The sequence below is a fragment of the Eleutherodactylus coqui genome, chromosome 2 (genome assembly GCF_035609145.1).
Source record: "Eleutherodactylus coqui strain aEleCoq1 chromosome 2, aEleCoq1.hap1, whole genome shotgun sequence".
NCBI lineage: Eukaryota > Metazoa > Chordata > Amphibia > Anura > Eleutherodactylidae > Eleutherodactylus > Eleutherodactylus coqui.
Genome location: NC_089838.1, coordinates 185,036,114 through 185,062,411, shown reverse-complemented (window position 1 = coordinate 185,062,411; position 26,298 = coordinate 185,036,114). Strand labels below are relative to the sequence as shown.

The 26,298-nt window shown below is 42.7% G+C and overlaps 1 protein-coding gene across 2 annotated transcripts in view; it reads left to right on the top strand.

Annotated features, from left to right (window-relative positions):
* Positions 1 to 25,322, top strand: part of MCM10 (minichromosome maintenance 10 replication initiation factor) — a 35,140-nt gene extending 9,818 nt beyond the window's left edge. For both annotated transcript variants that reach the window (XM_066592038.1, XM_066592037.1), the window contains exons 5-20: positions 1,678 to 1,821; positions 2,315 to 2,468; positions 2,869 to 3,034; positions 3,173 to 3,340; positions 5,755 to 5,871; positions 6,622 to 6,818; positions 7,391 to 7,491; positions 7,592 to 7,705; positions 7,805 to 7,919; positions 9,754 to 9,973; positions 10,044 to 10,185; positions 12,974 to 13,092; positions 15,380 to 15,493; positions 17,333 to 17,478; positions 24,395 to 24,437; positions 24,742 to 25,322. In XM_066592038.1, the coding sequence (XP_066448135.1) occupies positions 1,678 to 1,821; positions 2,315 to 2,468; positions 2,869 to 3,034; positions 3,173 to 3,340; positions 5,755 to 5,871; positions 6,622 to 6,818; positions 7,391 to 7,491; positions 7,592 to 7,705; positions 7,805 to 7,919; positions 9,754 to 9,973; positions 10,044 to 10,185; positions 12,974 to 13,092; positions 15,380 to 15,493; positions 17,333 to 17,478; positions 24,395 to 24,437; positions 24,742 to 24,819 (2,138 nt within the window). In that variant the 3' untranslated portion in view covers positions 24,820 to 25,322. The remainder of the gene's footprint in view (positions 1 to 1,677; positions 1,822 to 2,314; positions 2,469 to 2,868; positions 3,035 to 3,172; positions 3,341 to 5,754; positions 5,872 to 6,621; positions 6,819 to 7,390; positions 7,492 to 7,591; positions 7,706 to 7,804; positions 7,920 to 9,753; positions 9,974 to 10,043; positions 10,186 to 12,973; positions 13,093 to 15,379; positions 15,494 to 17,332; positions 17,479 to 24,394; positions 24,438 to 24,741) is intronic.
* The last annotated feature ends 976 nt before the right edge of the window (positions 25,323 to 26,298 follow it).

The following is a 26,298-nucleotide window of genomic DNA, read 5'->3' as shown; positions in this document are numbered from 1 at the left end:
CAGCTCCGATGTTGGAAGACGTTCGGCAGGGTATTCTTACTGTAGATTACTAGCCGCTCTGTTGTCAGGGGGCCTCTCCAGCATGTCATATACCGCAATATTGGCTCTAGCCAGCAGATGGTGCCATTGTATAATGACAGAAAGAGAAAACCCCCTAGGAAACCCTGAATCCAAAATTGGTTAGGGTTAAGGAGGTTAAAAATAATTCTCTTACCAGAGAGGTCAAGACCAGGATGGACAGATTTCTCTGAAGACGTTATTCAGTATCCTTCTGGATAAACCCAATCAATTTTGTGTAAAGCTACACTTGTTATCTTGTTAAAATCGATAAAATGTTGGAAATAGAAAGCCCACCTCCAAATACCGAATTAGAGTAGCCTGAATTAATACAGGAAATGTCTCTGGCTTTTCCCTCTAGCTATTTCATACAATTTCAAGTCTGGTCATTGACAGAACTGCAATTTTTCTTTTTATAATGTAGATTATGGCATCAAAAATTAAAGTAGGTAAATATTCTTAAATATGTAACATAAAAACATGATTTATACAATTGGGTGTTTTTCTGATGACACATTCCCTTTAATGAAGCCTGTCAGATTGAACAAGCTTTCGGATTTACCAGCAGCATGTTATAGAGCGCAGGAGCTGAGCAGACTGATGTGTTAGTCTTTTTTTTTTTTTTTTTCCTGCAATATTCAGTATAACTTGTATCTCATTAGTATAAATCCCTGTTTTTTTCTATTCTTAAGTCCCATTTACACGTAACTATTGTTGCTCAACCTGTTTAGACGTAATGATTATCGCTCACTTTTCGTTCCCTTTTTTTCTTTTTTGTCGCTCCGTTTCAGCCTGCATAAAAATCATCTCCGATTCCTCGTTACATTGAAACGCTCCCCACTCTGTGTTGAACATAGAATATGAAGCACTGGACTACTAGTGAATTCTTAACAGTGATCTGCAGGTCTAAACGTTTTGCCTAAGGGCGAACAGCTGCGAACGAATTAGCGGTGACATCACTCGCTTGTTCAAATGAAAATCTGCTTGTGTAAAAGGGGCATTAGGAGCCCAGAGGGCTTTATCTCCTCGGTAATTAATAGCGGTCACTATGTTCAATGTGACAGGTTCCCTTTAATTTTGCTTGGGGTGGCACTGTAAGGGGGCATTTACACGGGACAATTATCGCTCAAAATTCGTTCAAACTAACAAATTTGAGCGATAATCGTGCAGTGTAAATGCACAAAAATTGATCACTTTTCATTCACAGGTGTTTTGTTTTTTTTTATCGCTGACTTTCAGTTAGCATAAAACCCATCGCTGGATCGCGGGCTTGAAATTCCGTGTAAAGACTCAGCACTTCATATAGAAGGTGATGAGCTGAGCGAGAAGCTCGCGGTCCAACGGTCAAGTCTTGCAGTGTAAACGCTCTGCACGAGCGCTGACTACCTTAGTGGTGATGCCAGCACTCATGCAGTCGTTTACCCCAATGTCGGCCCGTGGTAAATGGCTATTAGGGACCTGATACCAGATACCTCAGCTTCTCACAGATTTTCCCAATGCTGGGACCCCCAGCTGTGATCTGCATTTACATGGGAATCCCTTCCAAAAGGAGTTTATTTTTACGTAAGAGGCAGATAACCTGTATAAATTTTCTGTTTTTACCCATTTTTGTCTTCATAGTAAAAAAGTCAAAATGTAGTCCTTTAAAGGAGCGGAGCCGCCCACTATTGCTTGAATCCATTGACTTTGCAGCTCAGCTGGGAGCCCCAGAGACATCAAATGGAAAGCTTGCGGAAGTTCCTAAGGGAAAGTTGCACATGTCGGGTAAGGGCAAAAATTATATCTGATAATGCTAGTTTAAATGTAATTGTTGGGGTAATTATTCTACACCCTGTTAGACTTGAAAATATTAAACTTTGTAATTTGAGAGCCTTTGTTTGATGGAACGACTGAGCACAGTCTAGAGCCAGCAGTAGGTTATCTGATGAGATCTTTCCAGTTATACTGTAGAGGGCACATGCTCTTAAGGCCCATTTACACGGGATGAGTGTCGGGGCGGCTGGAGGAGAGTTCTCTCGTCCACCTCCATTCACTGTAAGCAGCAGTCGTTCAATACTTCTAGGTTTTTCAAGCATGCTGAAACTGAATGACTCTCATTAAGTTTCTGCATGCACTTGCACAAGATGATTACCATTAAAAACCCTGCCGGAGCGCAAGGTTTTTAACAACTGCCAACGATAATCGTCTTCTGAGCTTTTATCTTAAATTAGATTATTGTAATATATTTCTCACTAAGTTCTGTTATCCTTTTTTGCAGAAAATAAAAGTCCGCATCTGAAAAAAATGCCCAGTATTTCATCCCAGCCAGGAAAGTGTTCCCAGCCAAACCCTGTCCCGGCATCGCTGAGTTCTAGTGGATCTCCTCTGAATCACAATGTTTCTTTTGACAAGTTCTCTGGTCTGCGGCTAAGGTAATAGTTGGATACTGCTGTAAAGTTTATTTGCTGGGGATTACACATGATTTCATATTAATATGGTAATTCTCAGTATTGTCACACAAAGCTTCAGGCTGCGTTCACATTCCTAGTTTTGGTGCAGTTGTTTTGGCCCAACCTAGGAGTGAATGCAAAGGGAAAAGGAAAAATATAGAAGTGATGGACTTTTCCAATTCTTTGACGGAGCACAGTTTTATCGTATTTATACTGTTCCGTATTTGCTTTTCACTGTACTGCGCAGAGCTTATCAGAAATCATTGAGGTTTTGTTATTAAGAATCACTGATCATCCTTTTTACAAAATGGTAATTGTAAAAGTGGTTAAAGTCACTCTGATTTAGAGTGGGCGGGTAACTATATATTTCTTTAACTTGAAGAAAACCTAGGGTTTCATCCACTGAAATGGAAAAAAAAATGAGTGGGAGGAAGCTGATTCGACTATTTCAGCTGCAGAATAAAATTGCTACTGAAAAGCTGGAGGATCAAGATTGGGTGACCTTTGGTGTAATTGTGAAGAAGATTACTCCACAAAGTTCTAATAATGTAAGTGAATTGCAGAGGTCTGCTCCCTTTTAGTTGGTCATTAATGTAGAATGTCATATATTCCACCGTGGTGGTGTACAAAGTTTGTACCTTTTTTTTTTTCTTTAATTTTTAGCTGTATTATCTTGTCTCTTCTAGGGCAAAACTTTCAGTATTTGGAGACTGAATGATTTGAAGAATTTGGATGCAAGTGTGTCTTTGTTTTTGTTCGGTGATGTACACAAGGAACACTGGAAAACAGACCAAGGAACTGTTATTGGTATCCTGAATGCTAACCCAATGAAACCAAAAGAGGGGTCGGATGATGTAAGTTACAACTTCTGCAACCATATTGATAACCTGTCCTAAACGGTGGGGGGCTGACTTCCAAAACTTTGGCTGTTTCAGCTGTTTAAAGGGGCTGAAGTCTCATGTGTCTACTGCGGGACCCCCAAATATCGATCGGGGGCATTTAAATGCCGCTGTCAGAATTGACAGTGGCATTTAAAAGGTTTAAAGGCTCCAATGAGAGGCGAGGCTTATTGAAGCTGTTGCAGGCAAGTGTCTGCTGTAAGAAACAGCCGACACCTGCAGCAGGTCGACCCACAACCCCCCTCTATACATACCCTAAACCAGCAGGATGTAAATGTATGTCCTGTAGTGTTAACAGGTTAAGCAGATTTATTTTGACTCGTGGTCTATTTCTTATATTCCAAGAGATTTTTAATTGGTGCATTCTCACTACAGTTAATATCTATTTACCGCCCCCCTGCTGATATTTGGTTTCTCCATGATATAATGGCCAAAGCAGTACTTCTGGATCCATCCCGCTGATATTGATGGGTGATTTTTAACCTTGCTTATGGACCCGGTACGTGACCGTATTGCACAGATTCCTCCTATAGTATCTCCATTGCCTGCCTGGGTTTTCTCCTACCTGTTGCAGGACTTGTGACGTGTAAGGCACCTACCGGATACTGCTTATTCCTGTCACTTGGTTTCTAACTTTTCCCAGATATGTTTTGGATCTCCAGAATGTCTTCCCCTGGTGTGTGATGTTTTATATTTGCCTTGGGGCATTTTGGATTATTTACCACTTCAGTTGGTCCTTGATTTTGGAATCGAGGGAGTTGGCTACCATGGAGACTAATGGGCCATTTACAGGGGATGATTATCACTCAAAATTCGTTCAAATGAACACATTTGAGTGATAATCATGCAGTGTAAGTGCAAAAAAATCACTCACTATTCGTTCACAGCTTCTTATCGCTCATTTTCAGTCAGCATAAGTCATGACAGGATCACAGGCTTGTTGTTCTGGTCGATGAGCGATAGCATAACGAAAACTGCATGACGCGGTATCACTGACGTGATGTCTTTGAGTTCATGGAGTACCACCTGGGAGTAAACCTTGCATCTTAAGGTGTGCCTCTTTGGTCTTGTAGGTGACATCCTGGTTAACGTAGCAACCTGAACTCTCTATAAACTGTTCTATGATAAATAGATAATACTGCTTACTTGGAAGCATCACAAGAAACATACCAGAGCTGCGTGGTTATGTGAAATTAACAATGTTGTACCCGTGTACATACTGACTTGTGGCTCGACGTTGTCTTGACAAATTCGTTAAGGTCTGTGACCATCGGGTTGATGGCCCTAATACGGGTTGATGGCCCTAATACGGACCTATGTGCATCTGTTCAGAAATGTTGATGACCTTTTATCACTGGAATATCAACTGCTTGCTCTGACTTGCAGGTGCGCTGTGGGTGGGGTTTCTTTGTTAGTGGTTATTGCTTTTTTTAATGGCTTCCCAATTGGGAATACATTTTTTTTGTTTGTTTGTTTTATATTTTACATAAAAAAGGGCCTTTGTATTACAGAAGAATATATGCATAGCTTTATTGTGCTGCATTGATTTTCTGATGGAAATTCAGGTTTTATTTTCTTTCCCAATTACCATTCTTTGATTTTTGCATGCCATTTATTTTTTGAACTGTGCCCAAAAGCAATCCTTTAAAAGAAAAAAACAAAACACAATTTGACAATTTCTGTCCTTGCTTGTGCTGTGTTTAGGCTCTTTTTCGCTTCTTTCTGTTTATTCATCCATAGCTAATCAATTTTACACTAGAGACCTGGTTTAAACGTCCCTCTCGTTTTGGCAAACCAGGGGCTCGCTTCTTTAGAAGATCTATGCCAAGATCCTTTCAACTACTTCAGTAATTAAGTGTTCAATAAGACCCCAATAGTCTTCAGATCATTATATTTTTCAAGTTTAATGTTATGTGTAATGCAACATTGTAGACTGTTCTCTGTTGACTTGAAATAAGCCTCTTGTCTTTTACATAGATCTATCTTTCACTGCATCGTTATTGGTGGGTTTTTTGCAAACTGATGTAGCTGATGAAGCTTGATCACTTTATGAAGTTATTAACGATTTAATAGCCTAATTGTATCATAGTATTCACATCTGCATCATGACTTCCATTCCACATTGACCCCATTGACTGTCGACTAAATGACCACATGAGCGCGGACGTCACCACTAAATTGTTCGCACTCATGCAGAACATTTAGAGAGGCAGATCACCACTGAGTATCGCTGACTTCTCGCTGAGCGGAGAGCGTTTACACGCGATCCAGAGACTTTGGTTTTTATGCTGGTTGAAAGTGAGAGTACTACTTTGGGAAGGAAAAATAATTGCCAAGAATTTCTGGTAATGTTTCTGCTCTCTGACTAGGTGTGCCTGTCTGTTGACAATGCTCAAAAGATTTTACTCATGGGAGAATCTGTGGATTTGGGAACATGTAAAGCTCGGAAGAAAAATGGAGATCCATGCACACAAATGGTTAACTTGGTGAGTGATCTATGTTCTCTTAAACTCCTTTTATTATATTACGTATTCACAGATGATGTGGAAGTAGCTATAATATTACATATAACTGCTGGGGCTGGTGTATATAACCTATGTTCAGGTGGATGATTTTATTGTGGAATCTCCATCAAATCATTGGTGTGCAGAAGTGCCCCATTGCTTTTAATTGAAATCCGCACCCGTGGCCTGCTTTTTAAATTTACATTGCCGTAAAAGTGATGTCACTTGTCAGGGATTCCACATCACAACGCCTGTATGTGGACCTGTGCTATTGAGCTGGGCAAGATCTGCATGCGAGTTGTTGCAGCTGCATGTAAGATTCTGTGTTGTATTCTGTCGTGTGAACCCTCGCTTACAGTATTTTAGAGGTCACCACTGCATAGAAGTATCTGTTATAATGATGTCTCAAGTTTTATGAAGTCCAAATTATTACATTGTGACAATAGAACATTTTATTATATAGGTGCACTCATTTGAACGCTTAAGTGATAGTGGTAGCGTATCATTGTAATAGTTTATATAACCATTTCTCATGTTTATAAAAGATTAATATTAAAAAAAAAAGTATTGACACGAGTGATAGTGGGACCTGCATCAAGGTCTACAGCCTTTTAGATGGCTGCTATTTTAAACTATATTTTGGTACCTTTTTTACTGTAGATACTTAAAAAAAAAATTAGGAGTAATAAAAAAAAGTGACTAATCTGTTTTGTTCTTTTTCCCTTTAAAAAGAATGATTGTGAATTCTGTCAGTATCACGTACAAGCCCAGTACAAGAAGGTGAGCGCCAAACGAGCAGATCTGCAGTCCAGCTATTCTGGTCATGTTCCTAAGAAGATGGCAAGGGGGGGGAATGGCCTCAAAGAGAAACTATGCCAGGATGGTTTCCACTATGGAGGTGTATCATCGATGGCATATGCTGCTTCCATGTAAGTATTAAAGTTCTTAATATTAAACATGGTTTTAGTAAATGAATATATATTTTTTAATTGGTTCTGCACCTTTTTCGTTCTTTCAGAAGTCATGACTCCTTACAACAACTGTTTATGTGGAAATTCTGCAGCATTTCTGCTACATGTGAACATATCCTAACACTCTGCATTCAGAAGATTATTATAGGCGCAGTCTGTTAGAATAGAGAATGCTTAGTGACTAGTAGTCTTATTAGTAGGTTTATCTAAAATCATGCTTTTCTTAACTTTCCTAAAGCAGCCAATCCCTTTTGCAGCTCACCTCTAGTTTCTCAAAGGTGAACTATATATTGCTTGTAAAGCATGCCATGAGAAACTGGGGGGTTGTGGTGTTTTTGCAGGACCGTTATGTTTAGTGACTGCAGTATTTGGTATTGCTGTCACTTGTAGAGGTTTTTTATACATGATGAATAACGTGATTAAGTAATATTAATGCAGTAGGTTCTACATAAATATGCTCTATATAGTTGTTGCAGTGATACTATCTATATTATCCAAAAATTCATTACCCACCTTATTTCTGTTTGTAGTGCAGCAGCCTCGGCACCAAAGAAAACTGTTCAGACAACACTTTCTAAGATGGTGGTGAGAGGAGCAGATGCCATTGCATTGGAAGCAAGAAAGAAAATAGGTATTTAAGCAACTATGGTATTGGGTTTTGATCAGGTGACCTTCCTAAGCTTGCTTATCCCTCTGCAGTCATTAGTAATTGGCTAATTTATTTCTTGCAGCGGCTGCTAGGAAAGGCACTGTACCGTGTTCAGATGAGTTTAAAGAGCTCTTATCACTACCAACTCCAGGGGCACTTAATTTAAAGAAACATATGTCTGGCGTCAGTGCACACGGTAGGTTCATTTTAAACAATTTAGTTTATGACCCTTTAGGTTTTTGCCTTTCAGTTGAAAATGACTTTTCAGATGTTACTATCTCTTGCTGTATTGCAGCTTCTGTCAAGAATGGTTCTCCTATTGTATCTATATCTGCATCAGAACTTTTGAAACAGCAGAAACAGCAGATGTTGGATGCAAGAAAGAAAAGGACAGAGGCAATCCAAAAAAGGTAGTTCTGCACAAAACTTCACAATTGACCTAGTTGTGGTTATACATATTACACGTTATCACCTTGTCACATGCAATTAAACATGGATCAGATTACTTTATACAATAAAGGCATCTGACAATACTGTATAGAGTTGATTTCTGGGCATCTTGGTAAAGGTATTATCACAAGTTCATGAAGATGTAGAAAAGAATAAAAAAGTTGCTCCTAAAGACCAGCTTTGAACTTATTGATGGCCTAGCCCCAGGGTAAGTGGTCAATAGTTGATCAGCAGAGGTCTGCTGCTCTGCACCCCTGCTGATTACGTGTTCCTGTTGAATTCACCAGTTTAATGCTGGGTAACACCTCTTGGAGAGTAGATTATCAGATAAAGTACCTATTTAAAACAGTAGTATTCAACACTTTAAGGGCTTCTATCCACTAGCGGATACAAATGAAAAGTTTTAGTTCCTCCTACCCTCTATACCCTACTTGCAGGCACCGAGCTTAACTAGTTTTAGCTTGGTGTCTGTAGAAGGCAGACCACTTCATTCACCGGTCTTCTGCTGGTATCCTTCTGGATAGGAGTATACAGGGCTGGCACTGGACTCTCCTTGTTACCCCACTGAGGAGGGAACAGCAGACTGGTGTTAATCAGTCTGTTGCCCGTCCGAATCTTAGAAGATGAGATGGCATGGTCAACCGTCAGTTTGACCCTGACCCACCACCCATAGTTGACCCCTGTATTGCGGCACCCCCTTCTTACTCAAAGACAGGTGAACACAGAGGTGCACACTGCTGGAGTTATGGGGTCTACAGCAGAAAGAATATTTTCTCATCCGGGTCAAGTATTCTCCCTCCTTCCTTTGTTTTCTGCCCCTTTCCTCTTATTCCCACTGGCACTACAACTCTCTTCACCCCACTCGCACTCTTCCCCAGGACCTCTCTATCCGTCCTGAGTTCCCATTGGGGTGGGACAGCACCCACCCAAAGCAATCTTAACAACATTCTGAAATCGACCTTTTTTGGAGTGTTCTCCCTGGATGGTTTTAAACTGTTTTACAGTTCTTTTAATGTTTTTAATTTTTCATGTGAACGGTTTTAGCCTTTTCGATCCTACTGAATGCTCCCACTGCTTGCATAGAAACTGCTTCGCTTGGTGCCTGCAGGAGGGGTATAGCTGGCAGGAGGACATAGCACTTTTTATTGCTTGGTGTATGCCTCCTAGTGGCAGCAGCTATATGCAAGGTCTTCAGTTGTGTCCCCAATGAACATGACTAGAGAGTTTTACAGCAAGTACAAAAATCTAATTTTCATTCTTTCTGCAGCTCGCTTTTCTCAGCTTTGCTGTATATAACGGGACAAATTGCAGACTCCTATGGGCACTTTTTGAATGGGTATTGCCATCTGTGGGACTCTTGTCCTTCCAGGAAATTGTATTTTGCTGACGGCATTTTTCCCACCCTGTTTGACATTTCATGACCACCGTAGTTTCCATTGAACATCCAAAAACCCATGTTCTCTCAAAAGGTGAGGTTTCTTCCTCTAAGATCCATACTTGCCTGCATTTCATGGTATACGTTGCAGATACTTATTTTCAAAAAACTTTCTTGGGGTCCCCATATTAGGTGCACATTCCAGCTTTGCATCCTCTGCATAGATTGTGCACCTTTTGGTTCCATCTTGCAGGGTATGTTGCTAAACAGAACAGGCTCTCCAGGGTGGTTGAGGAGCAGTGGAAGATGTTTAGTACTGAGCATGGTTTTAACTCTTTATGTAGCAGTTCTTGAACCTGGTAGATTGATTTTAGATGCATTACTTGTCATGGGTGTTAAATTCATGTTTACGTTTTTAGATTTCTTGAGAGTACAGATAAATCTGAAGTATCAAGCGCAGCAACCTCTGTAGGACAAGCCACCTTTCAATCTCCAAAGCAAGCTTCTGAGTTCCCAGTGGCCCAGAACTTTTCAACTCCCAAGTTAGCCCGTGGTTTTGCTGAAGGAGAAGACGTTCTGTTTTTTGATTCTTCTCATCTACCTGTCAAAAAGTTAAGCCCTTCTTCTGAAGCCAGAAAGGTAGAGAGAACCTTACTTAGTTATGCTGTACTGTGGCTTATACTAAATCATGGCTCTTGTTCTTTAACAGCTGGCTGCTATAAGAAAGCTACAAGCCAAAGGGCAGATTCTTACAAAAGCTGATCCGAACAGTATCAAACGGAAACGATCCAGCTCCACAGAAATTGATCAGGTGGTTCAAAGAGCAGATAGAGATGTGTCCTCTCCTGAAGGTATTGCACTGGATAACACGGTTTATAAGTTTTTTGGGCTTTTTAGTTGTCTGACATCTTAGATTTGTTTGAATATCATGCAAGTTCATATGCAGTGTGGTAGGTTTAAAACATTGCACTGGTGAAAATGCCCACACACAAGCAAATAACATGCTGTTGGTTGTTACCTAACCTCTTCCTTCATTGGACCCTCATTACCGCTTTTTATTCATAAAAGGGAAGGAGCAGATATTTGCACATTAGAAGTCATTTTGTCAGCCTCTAGTGCCCCCAATGTGGATAGTTCGCTTTTTGTGTGTTTTGAGAATTGGGCCATCTGGGAAAATGTTAAAAAAATTACATGCAAATGAAAAGGAAATGACACCAGAGATATTTGACAGAACCCTGAATCTAACTTTTTCCATTCATGTTCACTGTTAATTTTGGTCCGTCTTTACCTGCAGGATGCATGTAGTATTGTAATACTGAGGTGAAAAAATTGTATCCAGCATCCAAAAAAATAGGATAAAACTTGAAATTTATTGCATCCTAATAAAACCCGCAGCCTGTGTGCATATGGGTACCTCAAAATTACTGACTCGTTTCCGCAGAACGTCTGCTTTAGTCATGGCTCTGACTAAGACAGATGTTCTGCCGAAATGCATCAGAAATGTTGAGGTACCTGTGTGCACACAGGCTGCGGTTTTTATTAGGATGCAATAAATGTCAAGTTTTATCCTATTTTTTTGGGGGGGGGGGGGGGGGGGGGGATGCTGGATACAATTTTTTTCACCTCTGCATGTGGAGTCCAGTTTCTCAGTGAATCCTGTTAAAATTCACCGGTCCATTTTTCAAACCTATACATGAGGTGATCTGAACCATTTACCATTTTGGGTTCAGTTTTAGAGATGAGCGAGCATACTTGTCCGAGCTTGATGCTCGTTCGAGTATTAGGGTGCTCGAGATGCTCGTTACTCGAGACGAGCACCACGCGGTACTCGTCTCGATTAAACGAGCACTGACCATTGAATTCAATGGAGCCGGCATTACAGCCGGCTCCATTGAAAGCAATGGGCTGCCGGCGAGCGCGGGATGAATTTTCGGGAAGGGCTTAAAAATATAAGCCCTTACCTGAAAATCATCCTAAAATGTGTAAAAATAAAAAATATACTCACCTTGTCCCGGCAGACGGAGTTCAGCCGCGGCCTGGCGGCAGTTCTCCTGAACTGCTGTGAGTAGTATTCAGCAGCTGGGGATTTAAAATCCCCGCCCGCTGAATGAGCTGCCTCTGATTGCTCACAGCCTCACCAATCAGAGGCAGCTCTCACTCACACCCATTCATGAATGGGTGAGTGAGTGCTGCCTCTGATTGGCTCAGCGCAGGGACCAATCAGGGGCAGCTCTCAGCTGAATACTACTCACAGCAGTTCAGGAGAACTGCCGCCAGGCCGCGGCTGAACTCCGTCTGCCGGGACAAGGTGAGTATATATTTTTTTTTACTTTTTACAGTTTTGGATGATTTTCAGGGAAGGGCTTGTATTTTTAAGCCCTTCCCGAAAATTCATCCTGCACTCGCCGGCAGCCCATTGCTTTCAATGGAGCCGGCTGTATTGCCGGCTCCATTGAATTCAATGGGCAAACATTGTTCTTCTCTGCCACAGCTGTTACAGCTGTGGCAGAAGAGAACGATCTTTATGCTGACAGTGTGGGAGGGGGGGGGTCTCACTCTTGCCACTGTTCTGGCTTAATAGTGAGACCTCAGAGCCCGAAATGCAGCCCTGCATGTTGCTCCTCGCCTGCCCTATCCATTTCTGTGTTTTTTACATGACTTTGCTGATTTGCTAAGATTTTCACAAATGAAAACCTTAGCGGAGCACCAGTCATATACAAAAATGCTCGAGTCGCCCATTGACTTCAATGGGGTTCGTTACTCGAAACGAACTCTCGAGCATCACTGAAAGTTCGACTCGAGTAACGAGCACCCGAGCATTTTGGTGCTCGCTCATCTCTATTCAGTATTGTAATACTGTCTGCCACAAGTACTGTAAATTGACTGTTAATTTACCACTAGTTCTGCTTTTTTTTTTTTTTTTTTCTTGTCTGGACATATTTTTAAGATGGACACACTTTCTAATATGATGCCTGGCGACTACTTTTGCTAATAACATTAAGGCCTCATGTCCACGGGGAAAATCAGATCCGCTGCAGATTCTCCATGGAGAATCTGCAGCGGGTCCCTCCTGCCCCGCGGACATGAGCGCTGAAAATAGCAATTTAAAAGCATTTACCTTTCCGTAGCGGGCGGCGAAGCTCTGCTCTTCCTCACGGCCGGATCTTCATTTTCGGCCGGCGGATGAATTCCTGACGCCGGCGGCACATCGCCGGCACGTCGTCGACGTGCCGCGCGCATGCGCCGGGCACATCCGCCGAGCCGAAGCAAGGGAGATGCGGCCGTGAGGAAGAGCAGAGCTTCGCGGCCCGCTGCGGGTGAGTAAATGCTTTAAATTCCTATTTTAGGTCTCCCGCGGATCCGGACGGCTTCCATAGGCTTCAATAGAAGCCCGCGGGAGCCGTCCCCGCGGGAGACCCGCATGAAAATGGAGCATGGTCCAGATTTTTTCATGCTCCATTTTTTTTTAAATCACTTTTATTGACGATCCGCGGGTATTTATCTACCCGCGGGTGGTCAATGCATCCCTATGGGGTGCGGATCTGCGCGCGGGAGATCCGCTGCGGATTTTAAATCTCATTTTGCCCGTGGACATGAGCCCTAAGAAATGACCACTGTGTAAATCCTCTGTTTCCATAGCTGCAGATGAAAATGAACCAACAATGAAAAGACATAAAGATCAACTTGCTTACATGCAGTCTGAAGAGTTCCAGAATATTCTGAAAGCCAAATCTAAGCATACTGGTGTTCTCAAGGAGGTGTGGAACTATTTTAATATCACGTGAATTTTGATTGCTGACCATAACTATTCCATATATCAGACGGACACAAAATGAGCTGTTTCAAAGCCGAACTGCTAACTATTATATATGTATACATATGTGTTTGGTGAGATGGATATTATTTTTTTTTTTTAGTGTGGGTGTGGGTGGGTTGCATGTAGATTTTGTCCTTTGTTGGATTTGAACCCCTGGAGGACGCCCATGCTAGCAGACAACACTCAGTGGTTTGCACTGTTTTACACAAGGCATTGGTATCACTTCTGCTGCACACTTGTGTGCAGGAAATAATCGATTATTATTGTACAAGCCAGGGGGATGAAATGTAGTCCATACTCTTTGGAGAGGAAAAAACCCTGTAGTGGGTAAATCCTACAGCATGTCTGTTTATGATGTGGATTCGTTTTGGATTTTCCCAATTTAGGTCAATGAGGAAGTCAAAATCCACAATAAATCTCAATGGTTGCAGATTAGTGTGGATTCACAATAGTGTTTTGGCTTTCCATCTCTCAGTTCTGTTTTTGGAGCAGAGAGATGGAATTGATTTTTAAAAATTGAAAAGCTTTCCCTGGTAGCTTCTGTTAGGTTTTCGTTTTTTTAAATGGAGCCACGCAGTCTTCAGTATTAACGTTTAACCCCTTAGTGACGCGGCCATTTTTCTTTTTCCATTTTCGTTTTTTCCTCCCCCCTTTAAAAAAAATCGTAACTCCTTTATTTATCCATCGATGTCGCGGTATGAGGGCTTGTTTTTTGCGGGACAAGTTGTATTTTTCAATGGTGCTATTTAATGTACCATATAATGTACTGAAAAACTTTAAAAAAATTCTAAGTGGAGTAAAATGAAAAAAAAAAACGACCTTTCGCTATCTTTTAGTGCGTCTTGCTTTTACGGCGCACAAACAGCAAAAAAAAACGACATGATAACTTTATTCTATGGGTCGGTACGATTACTACGATACCAAACTTGTGTATTTATTTATTTTTTTACTATACTCGTGTTTTTTCTTCTTCAAAGACATTAAATTTTTTTCAATTATTTTCTGCGGTCATTTTGTGCGCGCGCTAACTTTTTTTTATTTTTCCATCGACGTAGTTGAGCAAGGTCTCATTTTTTGCAGGATGTCCTGTAGTTTCTGATAGTACCATTTTGGAATGCATACGACTTTTTGATCGCTTTTTATTGCGTTTTTTTCTTGGAGACAGGTTAACTAAAGTGCATTTCTGGGTTTTTTTTTTTTCTTTTTCGGACGACGTTCACTGTGCGGGGAAAATAATGCGCTACTTTGATAGTTCGGACTTTTACGGACGCGGCGATACCAAATACATATTTTTAATTTATTATTTAGACTTTTTAGTAATTGATATGGCAAAAGGGGGGTGATTTAAACTTTTACAACTTTTTTTTTTTTCAATTAAAAAAAACTTTATTGATTTTTTTTTTTTTTTTTTTTTTTTTTTTTTTACATTACTTTGAAGTCCCCCTGGGGGACTTTAACATGCAATGCTTTGATCGCTCCTGCAGTATGACGTAATGCAATAGCATTACGTCATACTGCTTTTTGACAGGCAGCCTATCAAGCCACCGCACAGGGATGGCTTTATAGGCAGTCTGTTAAGGCAGCCCTGGGGCCTTTCATTAGGCCCCCGGCTGCCATGACACCTGCACGGCTCCCCCGATCTCACCGCGGGGGGGCCGTGCGGGACCCCCGAACATCGTTCGGGGGATTTAAATGCCGCTGTCAGAACTGACAGCGGCATTTAAATGGTTAATAGCCGCGATCGGCCCGCGGGTGTCAGCTGTTATAAAAAGCTGACGCCCGCACTGTGTGCATCGCAACCTCTTTTCATACATACCCCGCGGCCACAGGACGTACCGGTACGTCCTTGGTCGTGAAGGGGTTAATGAACAAAGTGGAAAATTTTTTGTTTGCTTCCAATCTTTAAAAACCCCATTGACATAAATTATGGTAAAATGGATTTCCTTAATTCTGTCTGTCTGCTCTAAAAACGGAACTGAGAGATGGAAAGCCAAAGAGGAGATCTGTATGTGGGAACACTAATAAAATAGTCACTCTGTATGGGAGAGGGATGCACATCGCCTGAGAACTTATTTTTTCTTTATAGCTATTTTATTTTAATTAGACTAGCATTCCTGATTTTGCATGCACACATCATTTCACTGTGAACAGGGCCTACACACACAAGAATGTAGCTGAGTTTTGTATGCTTAGAACGTAATGGTCTTATTTCTCTCTTGGTGATTTAGGCTGAAGCAGAGATTCAAGAAAGATATTTTGAACCACTTGTGAAAAAAGAACAGATGGAAGAGAAGATGAAGAGTATAAGGGAACAGAAATGCCGCGTGGTGACCTGTAAAACGGTGAGTGTGTTGATCTGCTGTATGCACGGACAGTGAGTTTCTGGACATTGAAGTGCAATGAGAGTCTTTGATTACATGTATTATTGTTGTTTGCCACCTTTTTTTTTTCTTCTGACAGTGAATAAGTATTTTATCCTAGAACTTCTGTTCCTCCATGCTACTAATAACTCTAAAGGGTTGTCCTGCGACTGAAAGTATCCCAACATACACTCTTTACTTGAAGTTCTGTACTGGAAGCATTTAAACTGAACGCATCCCTGTTTATTGCATTTACAACTTCCATTTAGTGCCCCCTGCTGGTTTGCTCAGTATAGGTCTCTGCACATCCATCTAATGAGGCTTTCAGAGAGGATGCGCATTTAATGACAGACAGCTGCCAGTCCCATCCTGTATGAGCTTATGGGAGTTGTGCCATGATACTACAGACTGTCTATTCTGCTTAGCCTTCCCACTGGCAAGGGAGCTAGGCACATGTAGTAGGAGAGCGGGGGCCTGTGGGAATGTACTTATTAGTGGAGTATCCACCGCTGGAAAGCTGGGGACCTGTAAGATCACCTGCAGTAAAGGAGACAGGGACTTGCAGAAGTGCTGGATTGTCTCCCCTCCAGCTCTTTTATCGTATGAAAGAAGTAATTGTCCATAGTCTTCCAGTAAAAATGTACCTCAATTGCGATTCACTTATTTTATGGATTATATCATAGACCCTAAGCAGCAAGTGGGAATGGAGATTGCCTGGAGTAATGATAGGCCTGGGGAGGACCAATCAGGGGGAGGCACACACAAGGCATTATGGGATTTATTTATTATGGGTAGTAAACAGCCTCTTTAGTGCTATCTATGGGATCCGATCTAGAATAGCTTCTGTTAATAGCTGTAGGTACTGCCCATTTGACCTATTGAGTGCCAGGAAATGGATCTGTTAAGAGCCTGTCCAGTGAGGAAAGATGAGTATTAAAAAATACTAGTCTGTGTTGGAGGAAAAAAATCCCTGCATATCCCATTCTGGTCCAAATCACAGACGAAAGTATGATATCCAGTGTCCACTGCCCCCACAGATTAGACGGCACACTGACAGGTGTCCATGTGTTCAACGTAAGTTATGAGTTGCGCCCGAGATTCTTGGGCACAGCTCATACAGCTAACTAAATGTGGCCTTAAGGCCTTTTTTTTTCCCCATTGTCCTCTTCAAATGTATTTTGCTTACTTAGGCCGCCTGCAGACGAGCGGGTCGGATCCGGCAGCGAGAATTCTCGCCGCAGGACCCAACCCGAGAGCCTGCAGGGACGAGCGCGTACTCACCCGCACCTGGCGGCCCCGGCTCTTTCATGTGCCGGCTGCCGCGCAGCCAGCGCATGCGCAGACCGGAGCCGGCGGCTGGGTGAGTGCGAGCCCCGCACAAAAATAGGACATGCCGCGGTTTGTTTGCCGCGCGAGATTTCGCGCGGCCAAACCGCGGCCGTCTGCATAGGAGTGCGTATTGTAATGCACTCCTATGCAAACTTTCAGTGGCGGAAACCCCGCGGGATTTCCGCCCGTGTGCAGGCGGCCTTAAGTAGACTTTGATTTGCCTCTACCATGAAAGTAAAAAAATGTAGGCAGGTCCTGGTTTGCCTCAAACATGCAGTAAGTTATAAACTGATGTAGGAGAAAAAAAGTGAAGCATGCATAACTGGGACAATAGCATTACCCACATAATACCGGTGGTAGTAATGAAAAACGTTTGGTCCTGTATTAGCCAGTAGAGCAAAATGGAACTTGCATTCCACATAATAGTATTATGAATGTCTGTTATATACATGTGGCATTTCAATATTAACGGTTGTTTTCTGTCCTTAACAGTGCAAGTACACTTATTACAAGCCGCTTGACACGTGTGTGAGTGAAAATCATGATTTCCAATGGCATGATGCTATAAAACGCTTTTTCAAGTGTCCATGTGGAAACAGGACAATTGCACTAGATCGACTCCCTAAGAAGCCCTGCAGGTATCGTATCAGATTAATGTGACTTAAGATACAATTAGCACCATCTAAGGCAGGTTGTTTTTACTGTATTTTAAACCTGTCTTTCCCAAGGATGCATGTAATAAGTCATGGATTTTTATGCTTGTTGTGACTGGAGTATAATACCGAGATTTTGGTATAATATGAAAGCTCTAGGTGCAGCATTTGTGTTTGTCAGGAAGCCGCAGAAAAGTTTTTTACTACCTTACTCTGTGTATGGAAGAGGAAAAGCTGCACGTGGCATCAGACAGATGGATCAGTCTCTTAACCCCTTAGTGACCGCCCCACAGTGTTTTTACATCTTAGCAAAGTGGGCTTTAATCCTAGAGGACGTAAAAACATGCATCCTCTGAGGATTAAATCCCTGTGGGCTGTGGACGTGACGGCTCCACGCTGTCGGTTACCAGAGATAGCCACACCATGGAGCTGTCATCAGGGGCCGCGGGAAGCCCCCTCCCCTGTAATGCGATCGGCGCTATCTGGTGGATAGTGCCGATCGCATTAAAGTCAATAAAATGTTAGATTCAGCTGCCCTGATGGATCGGCTCCATCAGGGCAGCTGAGAGTATTCACCCCGGTCCTCTGTGATGTCCCATGATAATCTGGTCCTCCAGGACCTGACGCCAGTGGTCTGCATGGTCAGCTGCATGTGCAGAAGGCCCGGAGCCCCGGAAAATGTGAAACTTGAAATCTTTTGGCTCACGGCTTTTAGAAGGTAGCCAGGAGGTAGATGTCACTGTGGACCGCACTGAGCGTTCCCTGGGCCTGATGTAGCAGAGAGCCTGGAGATGTCACTGGGGGTTGCGGTGAGCGGTTCCTGGTCACGTGATTGCCGTATTCCAATGGAGAATGGCGATCACGTAAAATTAAAAAGGAAAAATTATGAAGTTTCATCTCCCCTCACGATGCGATCGGTGAGAGGAGATGAAACTTTTTACCGGAGGCCTCCGTATTTGAACCCCGACATGATTCTCCTCCACGTACCGTACCCGGATTCTGCGCATGCGCCTGCCAGCAAAATGCCAGACACATTCGCAGGAGTCGGGAAGGTTCTGGGACCTTTTAAAATCTCCTTGCTACCAACGGTCGCAGAGAGCCTGGAGCAGTGACCAGTGGCCTGTAAAGCGGTCCCCAGCCATGTGCTAAAAAGGTAGCGTTCTACCTTAGGCCGGTCTCTCACTATCTGATAGGAATTACGGACTTCGCATGCGTCTAAACCGCGGTGATCCGCAGATCAATCAAATGCACTGGATTGCACAATTCCACTCACATTAGCGGGTTGAAATTGCGTAATCCACTTGTAGGAAACAGAACGCAGCAGGTTCTATTTTACCGTGGATATCTGCAACATAGAGCCCATCCTGCTCTGTGGTTGTGGATATTCCCGCAGTCCGGATGTAACTACATTGTGTACGGGCTGCGGGTACCCGCGTCATCGCTAAGCAACAGTGCGGGAAATGCAAACAAAAAGTGTGCTGCGCATGACCGCCTGTGTGAGCACAGAGTTATGCCAAGTAGATTACGCAACGCCACGGCCAGGCTCACAGCTGGGATCCGCTTTGGGCCTCCGCAAGCCGATTCCACATACGGTCGTGTGAGCCCAGTATTATTCAGATCGCTACCTGTAATCCGTAATTTACAAGAAGCCCCCGGAATGCTCGCCTTCATGCAGTTTCCCGGAGCAGCTTGTTGAGCGCCTTCTGTGTGAGACCGCCGCACCTCAGCAAGATTACCAAGGCTCACAGAGCTCCACTTTTTACACCCCATCCCTACCGCTGAGGTCAAGAAATCCCCCCCAAAAAAGCATGGGGGGGGGGGGAGGAGGGATACCCGGTTTTATTGCCCCATGTGCTCATCGCAGCCAGCCTCCGTAATTCCACCTGGCTTCGGACAAACCAAACAGTTTATATTACTTTTATCTAAGATTTAGGGAATGTCAAAAAAGGCGCTGGTGGGGGGAGGGATTATCTTTAGGGACTTATTTATTTTTTTATCCTCACAAGTGAGCAATGGGGCCTCCATTATAAGCCTAGCGATGTGTCCTATAAGTAGATTGGGGCTTCAATGGGTATGTTTCTGAACACGGAACAAACGAGGATCCATTTTGAGGCACAAGTCTTCATTTATATGTGTGCTGTACAAAAAAAACTTTTTAAAATGACACATTTGCCAAAAGAATGAAAATTGTTAGTTATTTTCCTTCTGCATTGCTTAGATTGATTCAAAAAATGTGGGGTCAAAATACACAGTACACCCCTAGATGAATTAGTTAGGGGGTCTAGTTTTCAAATGGGGTCATTTGTGGGGGTTTCCTGTCGTTTTGGTTGCTCAAGGGCTCTACAAGTGGGCGATGGGGCCTAAATCACCTTCAAGCAAAATGTCTGATCTGAAAGCTACTGGCTGCTCCTTTCGGTTTGGGGCCGTTGTGCATACGGACATAATATTAGGGCCACAATAAGTGTGTTTCTGAACACAGGACAAACGGGTATTCATTGTGCGGTGTAAATCCTCATTTTCATGTGCACTATAGAAAAAAATCCTGGCTATAAAATTACATATTTGCAAAGATATGAAATTTTATTTATTCTCCTCTAAATTGCATTAATCCCTGAAAAGAAAAAAAAAACTGTGGGGTAAAAATACTCATGACACCCCTCAGTAAATACATTAAGGGGTGTGGTTTTTAAAATGGGGTCATTTGTGGGGGTATCTATGATTCTAACACCTATGAGCCTTTGCAATCTTGGCTTGGTGTAGGAAAAATGATAAGTTTTTTTCAACATTTTCCCAATTTTGGAGCTTTTAATATACATAAATTCTATTGGTCTATTTGTACCGCCTAAATGAAGTACAATATGTGATGAAAAAACTGTCAGAATTACTTGGATATGCAAAACCTTTACAGAGTTATTCTACGTTAAAATAACACGTCAGATTTCCAAAATTTGGCTCCGTCACGAAGGGGTTAAAGCTCATGTCCATGCGCGTCTTTTTCACTGCGTGTTGCACGTGATGCGCGGTGAATGGAGGCAATGAAAGTCAATGGACACAGCGCATCCATACATGAAAAATAAATCGCAGCATGCTCTATGTATGATACGCATCCCTTTTATGGGCAGCGTATGATATGCTGTCCTGTCTGAGTACAGTGCACTGCGTACAGGCAGCGGTTTGATACGCATCCCCACTCTGAAAAAAAAAAAAATCACGCAGCGCACGTCCCCTAGCAAGGACCTCTTCAATTTCAACATGAGAGGGATAAATTTGGGCATCTAAAGGAAACACCTCCCACAGAAGGTTCTGGATTCTTAACCTGAAGGTTTAACCGCTATAAGCAGGCTATCAACCAATGAGGAAAGTTTAAACGACGGCTCCTAATCAAGGCCCGAGTCTGTGTGGGACTCAGAAACTTCGCCCTCTGAGCGACCATGTTTCGTAGAGGAAAGATCAAAACGTATCCCCGCCAGAAGATGGGAGGAGGATTAGGCAGGAGATTTAAAGGACTGTCATGAGTGTAGCCCTTTTTCTGAGGCCTACCGTATCTGGTCTATGTCGGGGGAGGATTGCTCGCCATCAGATATGCTATTGGATGACTGAAGGGAGTCCTTGGCCAACATGTCTGCAATGGATCTGGATGCCTCAGTAAGGTCCAGGACTGCTAGAGACGGGGAGAAAACCCATTTTGGTTCAGCAGACATTGAGGGCTGGGTAGGGGAAGGCCCTACCTAAGATTTGCTATCTGCCTGTCTCTGTGTTACACAAGTTTTTTTAATTTTTATTTTAAAGCATCTGTCTGTCGGCATGAGAATTATGTATTACAGCTGGAACCAGGAAAATGAGTGGCTCTGGTTGTTCCTGCCTGGAGTATTAACCTCTTGGGTCAAACATTACTGTCAGGCGTTACTGCAGCAGGTCTGCTAAGCAGGGACACGGGGCTTCTTCCCAGACCTGACTGCCAGGGGGCTGCAAGAGGGGTAACTGGGAGGGAGGAGTGCCACCAGGCAGATCTTAACTGGTCACATGTTGGCCCAAGAGGAGGTGCTGCAAAGTCTGTCTGTACAGGTGGGAAAGAAAAATAAACTGTTTTGGATACTGGGTTTAGCAGGGGAGTGGCGCATGCAGGGTATCTGCACTGGCAGGCTGGTGAAGTAACTATTGGCGCCCAGGAATTTAGAGGACAGAAAGCTGTGGTTGGACTAAAAGGTCCCAATGAGCAGTGTGCAGGAGGGTGAGAAGGACAGTGATTCCAGGAGACGAAAGGAGCCTGTCCCCTCTATGAGAGAGTCTGATTGGTCTGCAGTTTCACAAGCCCACCTGCAGTGGTACAGCTTATGTAGGCAGGGACCTAAATTAGTAAAGTGGCTTGGCAGAACGTGGGGCACCAGAGTGGCGCCTGCAGGTCTGCAGCCAGAGTGGTGCACGCGTTGCGATATAAGACTTGGAAGCTTGGGACCTATATTGGTAAGAAGCAGCAGCCACTTTCCAGCGAAAGGAACAGGCCAGAGTCAAAAACCACATGCTGCTGAGGTAGGGTGGGGTTAAGGGTGCTAGAGAGCGATGGAGGCAAAAAAGTTATCCCTCTGCAGAGATCCCCCTCCCACCAGAGAGTGCAGACAGGACCCTGGAAGCCAAAAAGCCAAGATGGAAGAGCAGGCAAAGTACTAAGGTATGCAGTGGGGAGGGGACAACAGTATCGGTCTCACACAACCCCTTGCTGGCCACTGGGAGGTGAGGTCAAGGAAGTGACATGCTTATTTAGTCCTGGAATATTTGCCTCGCCATAAATGGCCTGGAGCATGAAGAATCCAGACGAGTGCCCTCTTAAACTCTTCTTCCCTTGGTGGGGAAGATGGCACTTCATCCTGGAGCTCAGTTCTATGGGCAGGAGAACACTGTCGCTGTCGGGTCACAGTTGAGTTAAGGCCCAATTCTTCTGGATGCAGGGCAGGCAACTGAGTGATTAACATCACTGGATTCTGCCTCCTTGGTGGGGAGGATGATTTATCGCCGGCCCTTTTTTTCTGACATGTAAAGTAACATGTGAGTATGTAAAGGAGTGGGGGGAGAATGACACAAATTTAAGAGGTCTGCCACTAAGCTAAAAACTGATTAGTTTGGAGGAGGGTTATAGCTGGTAGGAGGAACTAATACATACTTAGTGGCAGTAGCCCATATCCATGGTCTTTGCAGGAATTAAAAAAAAACAAAACAAAAACTTTTTGCTTGTCACTACTATAGACCATGGAGACATTAATTAGTTCCAACCTGTTTGTCATTACTATGGATGACTGAGGGACCTGGCGCCTGTTAATGTGATTTATTTATTTAGAATAATCATGCAACCATTGGCCTCTGTGACATTGGGATAACGTGGTCAGTATATTATGCAGGGCATCAGGATGTGGCACTGTATATTATGAAGTTTGGATGTCTGGCTGATGACTTGCGTGGATTAAATGGGGCCAGTCCTCTGGATGGGTATATAATGTATAGTACAGGAAGTCTTAAAATGTGATTTCAACAAGTAGTTAAGTTTGGCCACTACTTTTTTCAGTTCGGGAGCCACTAGTGACTAAGGAACTTTTATTTATTTTTATCCGTAGCTTTACCTGTGACTGAACATTAACCCCTTAATGACGGACTATTTTAGTTTTTACCTCCCCTCTTTAAAAAAAAAAATAAATTTGTAACTCCTTTATCCATCGGTGTAGCTGTCTGAGGGCTTGTTTTTTGCAAAATGAGTTGTATTTTTCAATGATACTATTTAATGTACCATATAATTTATGAAAAAACTTAAAAAAAAAAAAATTCTAAGCAGAGAAATGGGGGGAAAAAATGAAATTCCGCCATCTTTCGGTGTGTCTTGTTGCTACTGTGCACAAACTTATGCAACGAAAATGACATACATTTGTTCTATGTGTCGGTACGATTGCTACGATAGCAAACATATGTTTTTGTTGCTGTATAACTTGTATTTTTTTTTCTCCCAAAGTTTTACTTTTTCTTTCATTTTCTGAAGCCATCATTTGCGCGCAATTGCTTTTTATTTTTCCATTGATATAGTTGTGCGGGGGCTCATTTTTTTCAGGACGTAGTTTGTGTTGATACCATTTTGGAATACATACGACTTTTTGATTTGCTTTTTATTGAATTTTTTACTTGGAGACAGGGTGACCAAAAAAGTGCATTTCTGGCGGTCTTTTTTTTCTGATTACGTTCATCGTGCAGGGTAAATAATGTTAGATTGCACTTTTACAAATCTCTTATTGTAAATATGGCAAGAGGGGTGATTTTAAACTTTTTTTTTTGCAATTAGTAAAACTCTATTGAACTTGTGCTTTTTGTTTGGGGGGGGGGGTCTTTTTTTTTTTTTTTTTTTTTAGGCTAACTAGAGGACCACAACTTGCGAAGCCTTGATCGCTCCTGCAGTTTGATCTAATTCCATAGCATTACATCATACTGCGATCAGTAGTCAGTCTATCAAGCCATCCCACAAGGACGGCTTGGTGGGCATTCTGCCATGACAGCCCTGGGGCCCTTCAGAAAGCCCCCGGCTGCCATGACACCCTCACGGCTCCCTGTGATCTCATCCCTGTGATTTCACCCGCACTGCTTTCTGCGATTCAGAATTGACAGAGGCATTTAAAGTGTTAATAGCCCAGATGAGCCGCGTAGCTAATCACAGCTGTTGCTGCTGGGTGTCGGCTGTAATAAACAGCTGACATCTGGGATGTATGAAGGGAGGTCGCCCCGTAATCGTCCGTCATACATGTCCCGTATCTGCAGGACGTAAAAAACTTTAGAGCCGTTATTAAAGGGTTAAAGTACTAACCATATCAATTTTACAGGGTTTAATATAAAACATTGTTGTAAATTTCCTGTTTCTTCTTCTTTGTAGTACATGTGGAGCATTCAAATGGGAGCGAGATGGCATGCTTAAGGTATGGTTTGAACAGATTTATGGAGTTTGAGTGTTGTGGGATAAGGGGGCGTCTTCCCTAACTTGGCTAGTTACATCAATAAGGGCTTCTGCATCTCATTATTGGCCCTGTCCAGGAGTCCCATGCATGCTTAAAATCCTGAAACCAGAACCTGACGGAACCCTGGTTGGAGCAAATAATGAGATTAAAACAGGCCCTAAGAGGCGCTAGGGCATTGGAGGGGGGGGGGGGGGGGGCATGTCTTCAAATTTTGGTGAATTTTACATTAATTTTGTGTTTACACTTGTTTGTTTTTCCTAAACAGGAAAAAACTGGGCCCAAAATTGGAGGTGAAACACTTCTGCCAAGAGGAGAAGAGCATGGCGAATTTCTCAAGTCTTAAATAATAAAGGACTCTACAGCATCAAATCCTGGACTACGGCAACACTAGTTCTCTCAATACGTGTGTTTTAGACAGACTGTACTGTACACCACTTATCATGGTGTGAAATAATGTACAGGACTGTATTACATGGACGGCGTATACTCTTTACAGTATGAGGAAAAAAATGACATTGGTCACTTTCCAACCCAGAAAACTCGTGAAATGTTTTTAAAGGGATTCCCTCAGAATGGACACGTTAGCTGTTTTGACATTGGGATCATATACTCTATTAGTTGGAGTCCTGATGTTAGATGGCATACTGACTACCCATGATCAGTATTCAGGGTCTTCACCGGGTGAAGACGAGCAATCTCTGATCTCTACATGTGCAAACAACAAATTAATCTGTAAATATTTTATACTGTTTTAGCTGATTGTGTTTGTATACAGACCTGTAATGCATATGAAGTAGGTCTGTAGTCGGACAAGTACTTCTGTATGTAATAAATTATTTTAAATAAGGTGTTGAAGTGTCTGAGATTCTTGTCAAATTCAACAGATGGATGTAGTAGCTTTATTTATGGGAAAACTTCCATTTATTACCATAATAGGGTCAACCAATTCTTATTCCAAAGTAATATGAAAAAAGGTTTGAAAAGGTGAGAGCAGGTGAGTTATCATACTGAAGGGCAACTTCAAGTCAGTGTAGTAAACTAATTTAGTGTTTGTCTCTCTGCTCAGACTGTCTTGTGTGTTTTCAAATCTCTGTGTGTGAACATTTATTTAGATCGAGTAGTGTGTTCCCCTCCCCTCTGCATCTGTATGTTAGAATTATGTGCCATCCTAACTAGTTTCATTCATTAGCCTGAGGAAGGGGACGAGATATCACTGAAAGCTCGCTTTAGCATTGATGTATTTTTGTTAGCCATTAAAAGGTATCATATCTACAAGATTACTTGGTATCTTACTGAGAACAAAGTACGATCTATTTATGAAAAGCTTGTAACTGCCAACTCCACTCTTAGGCCAGACTCACAGAAGTGTAAGATTGCCAAGTATTTGTGTGTGCACTGTGCGTGTAATACGCTGTAATTCGCCTTGCACAGTTCCTCTCACATTTCCCACATTTGCATGAAGGTATTGTGTAAAACGCGAGCCTAAAAGTGTGTTCTATTTTGCCTCATACTGCACATGAGAGGCCGTTCTCCGTGGGTGCATAATCAACTACTTGCATACGCAATTACATTGTGCATGGGCGGCATGTATACCCGCCATTGGGAAGCGCCACTGCAGGAAATATAAACAGAAAACACAGCAAGACTGCGTATGACGGCGTGCGTGGGGCGCACCTGCTCAATAACTGGTTGGTTTACATTTTTGGGTGAACACAGCTTTCAGAAATTGGGGAACAATTTCCACAAGGTCTGTTCCATTTACATCGATCTTGGAGACCCCCTGGATGCAGGAAGCAGACACTTTTAGAGGGATTTGGGCATT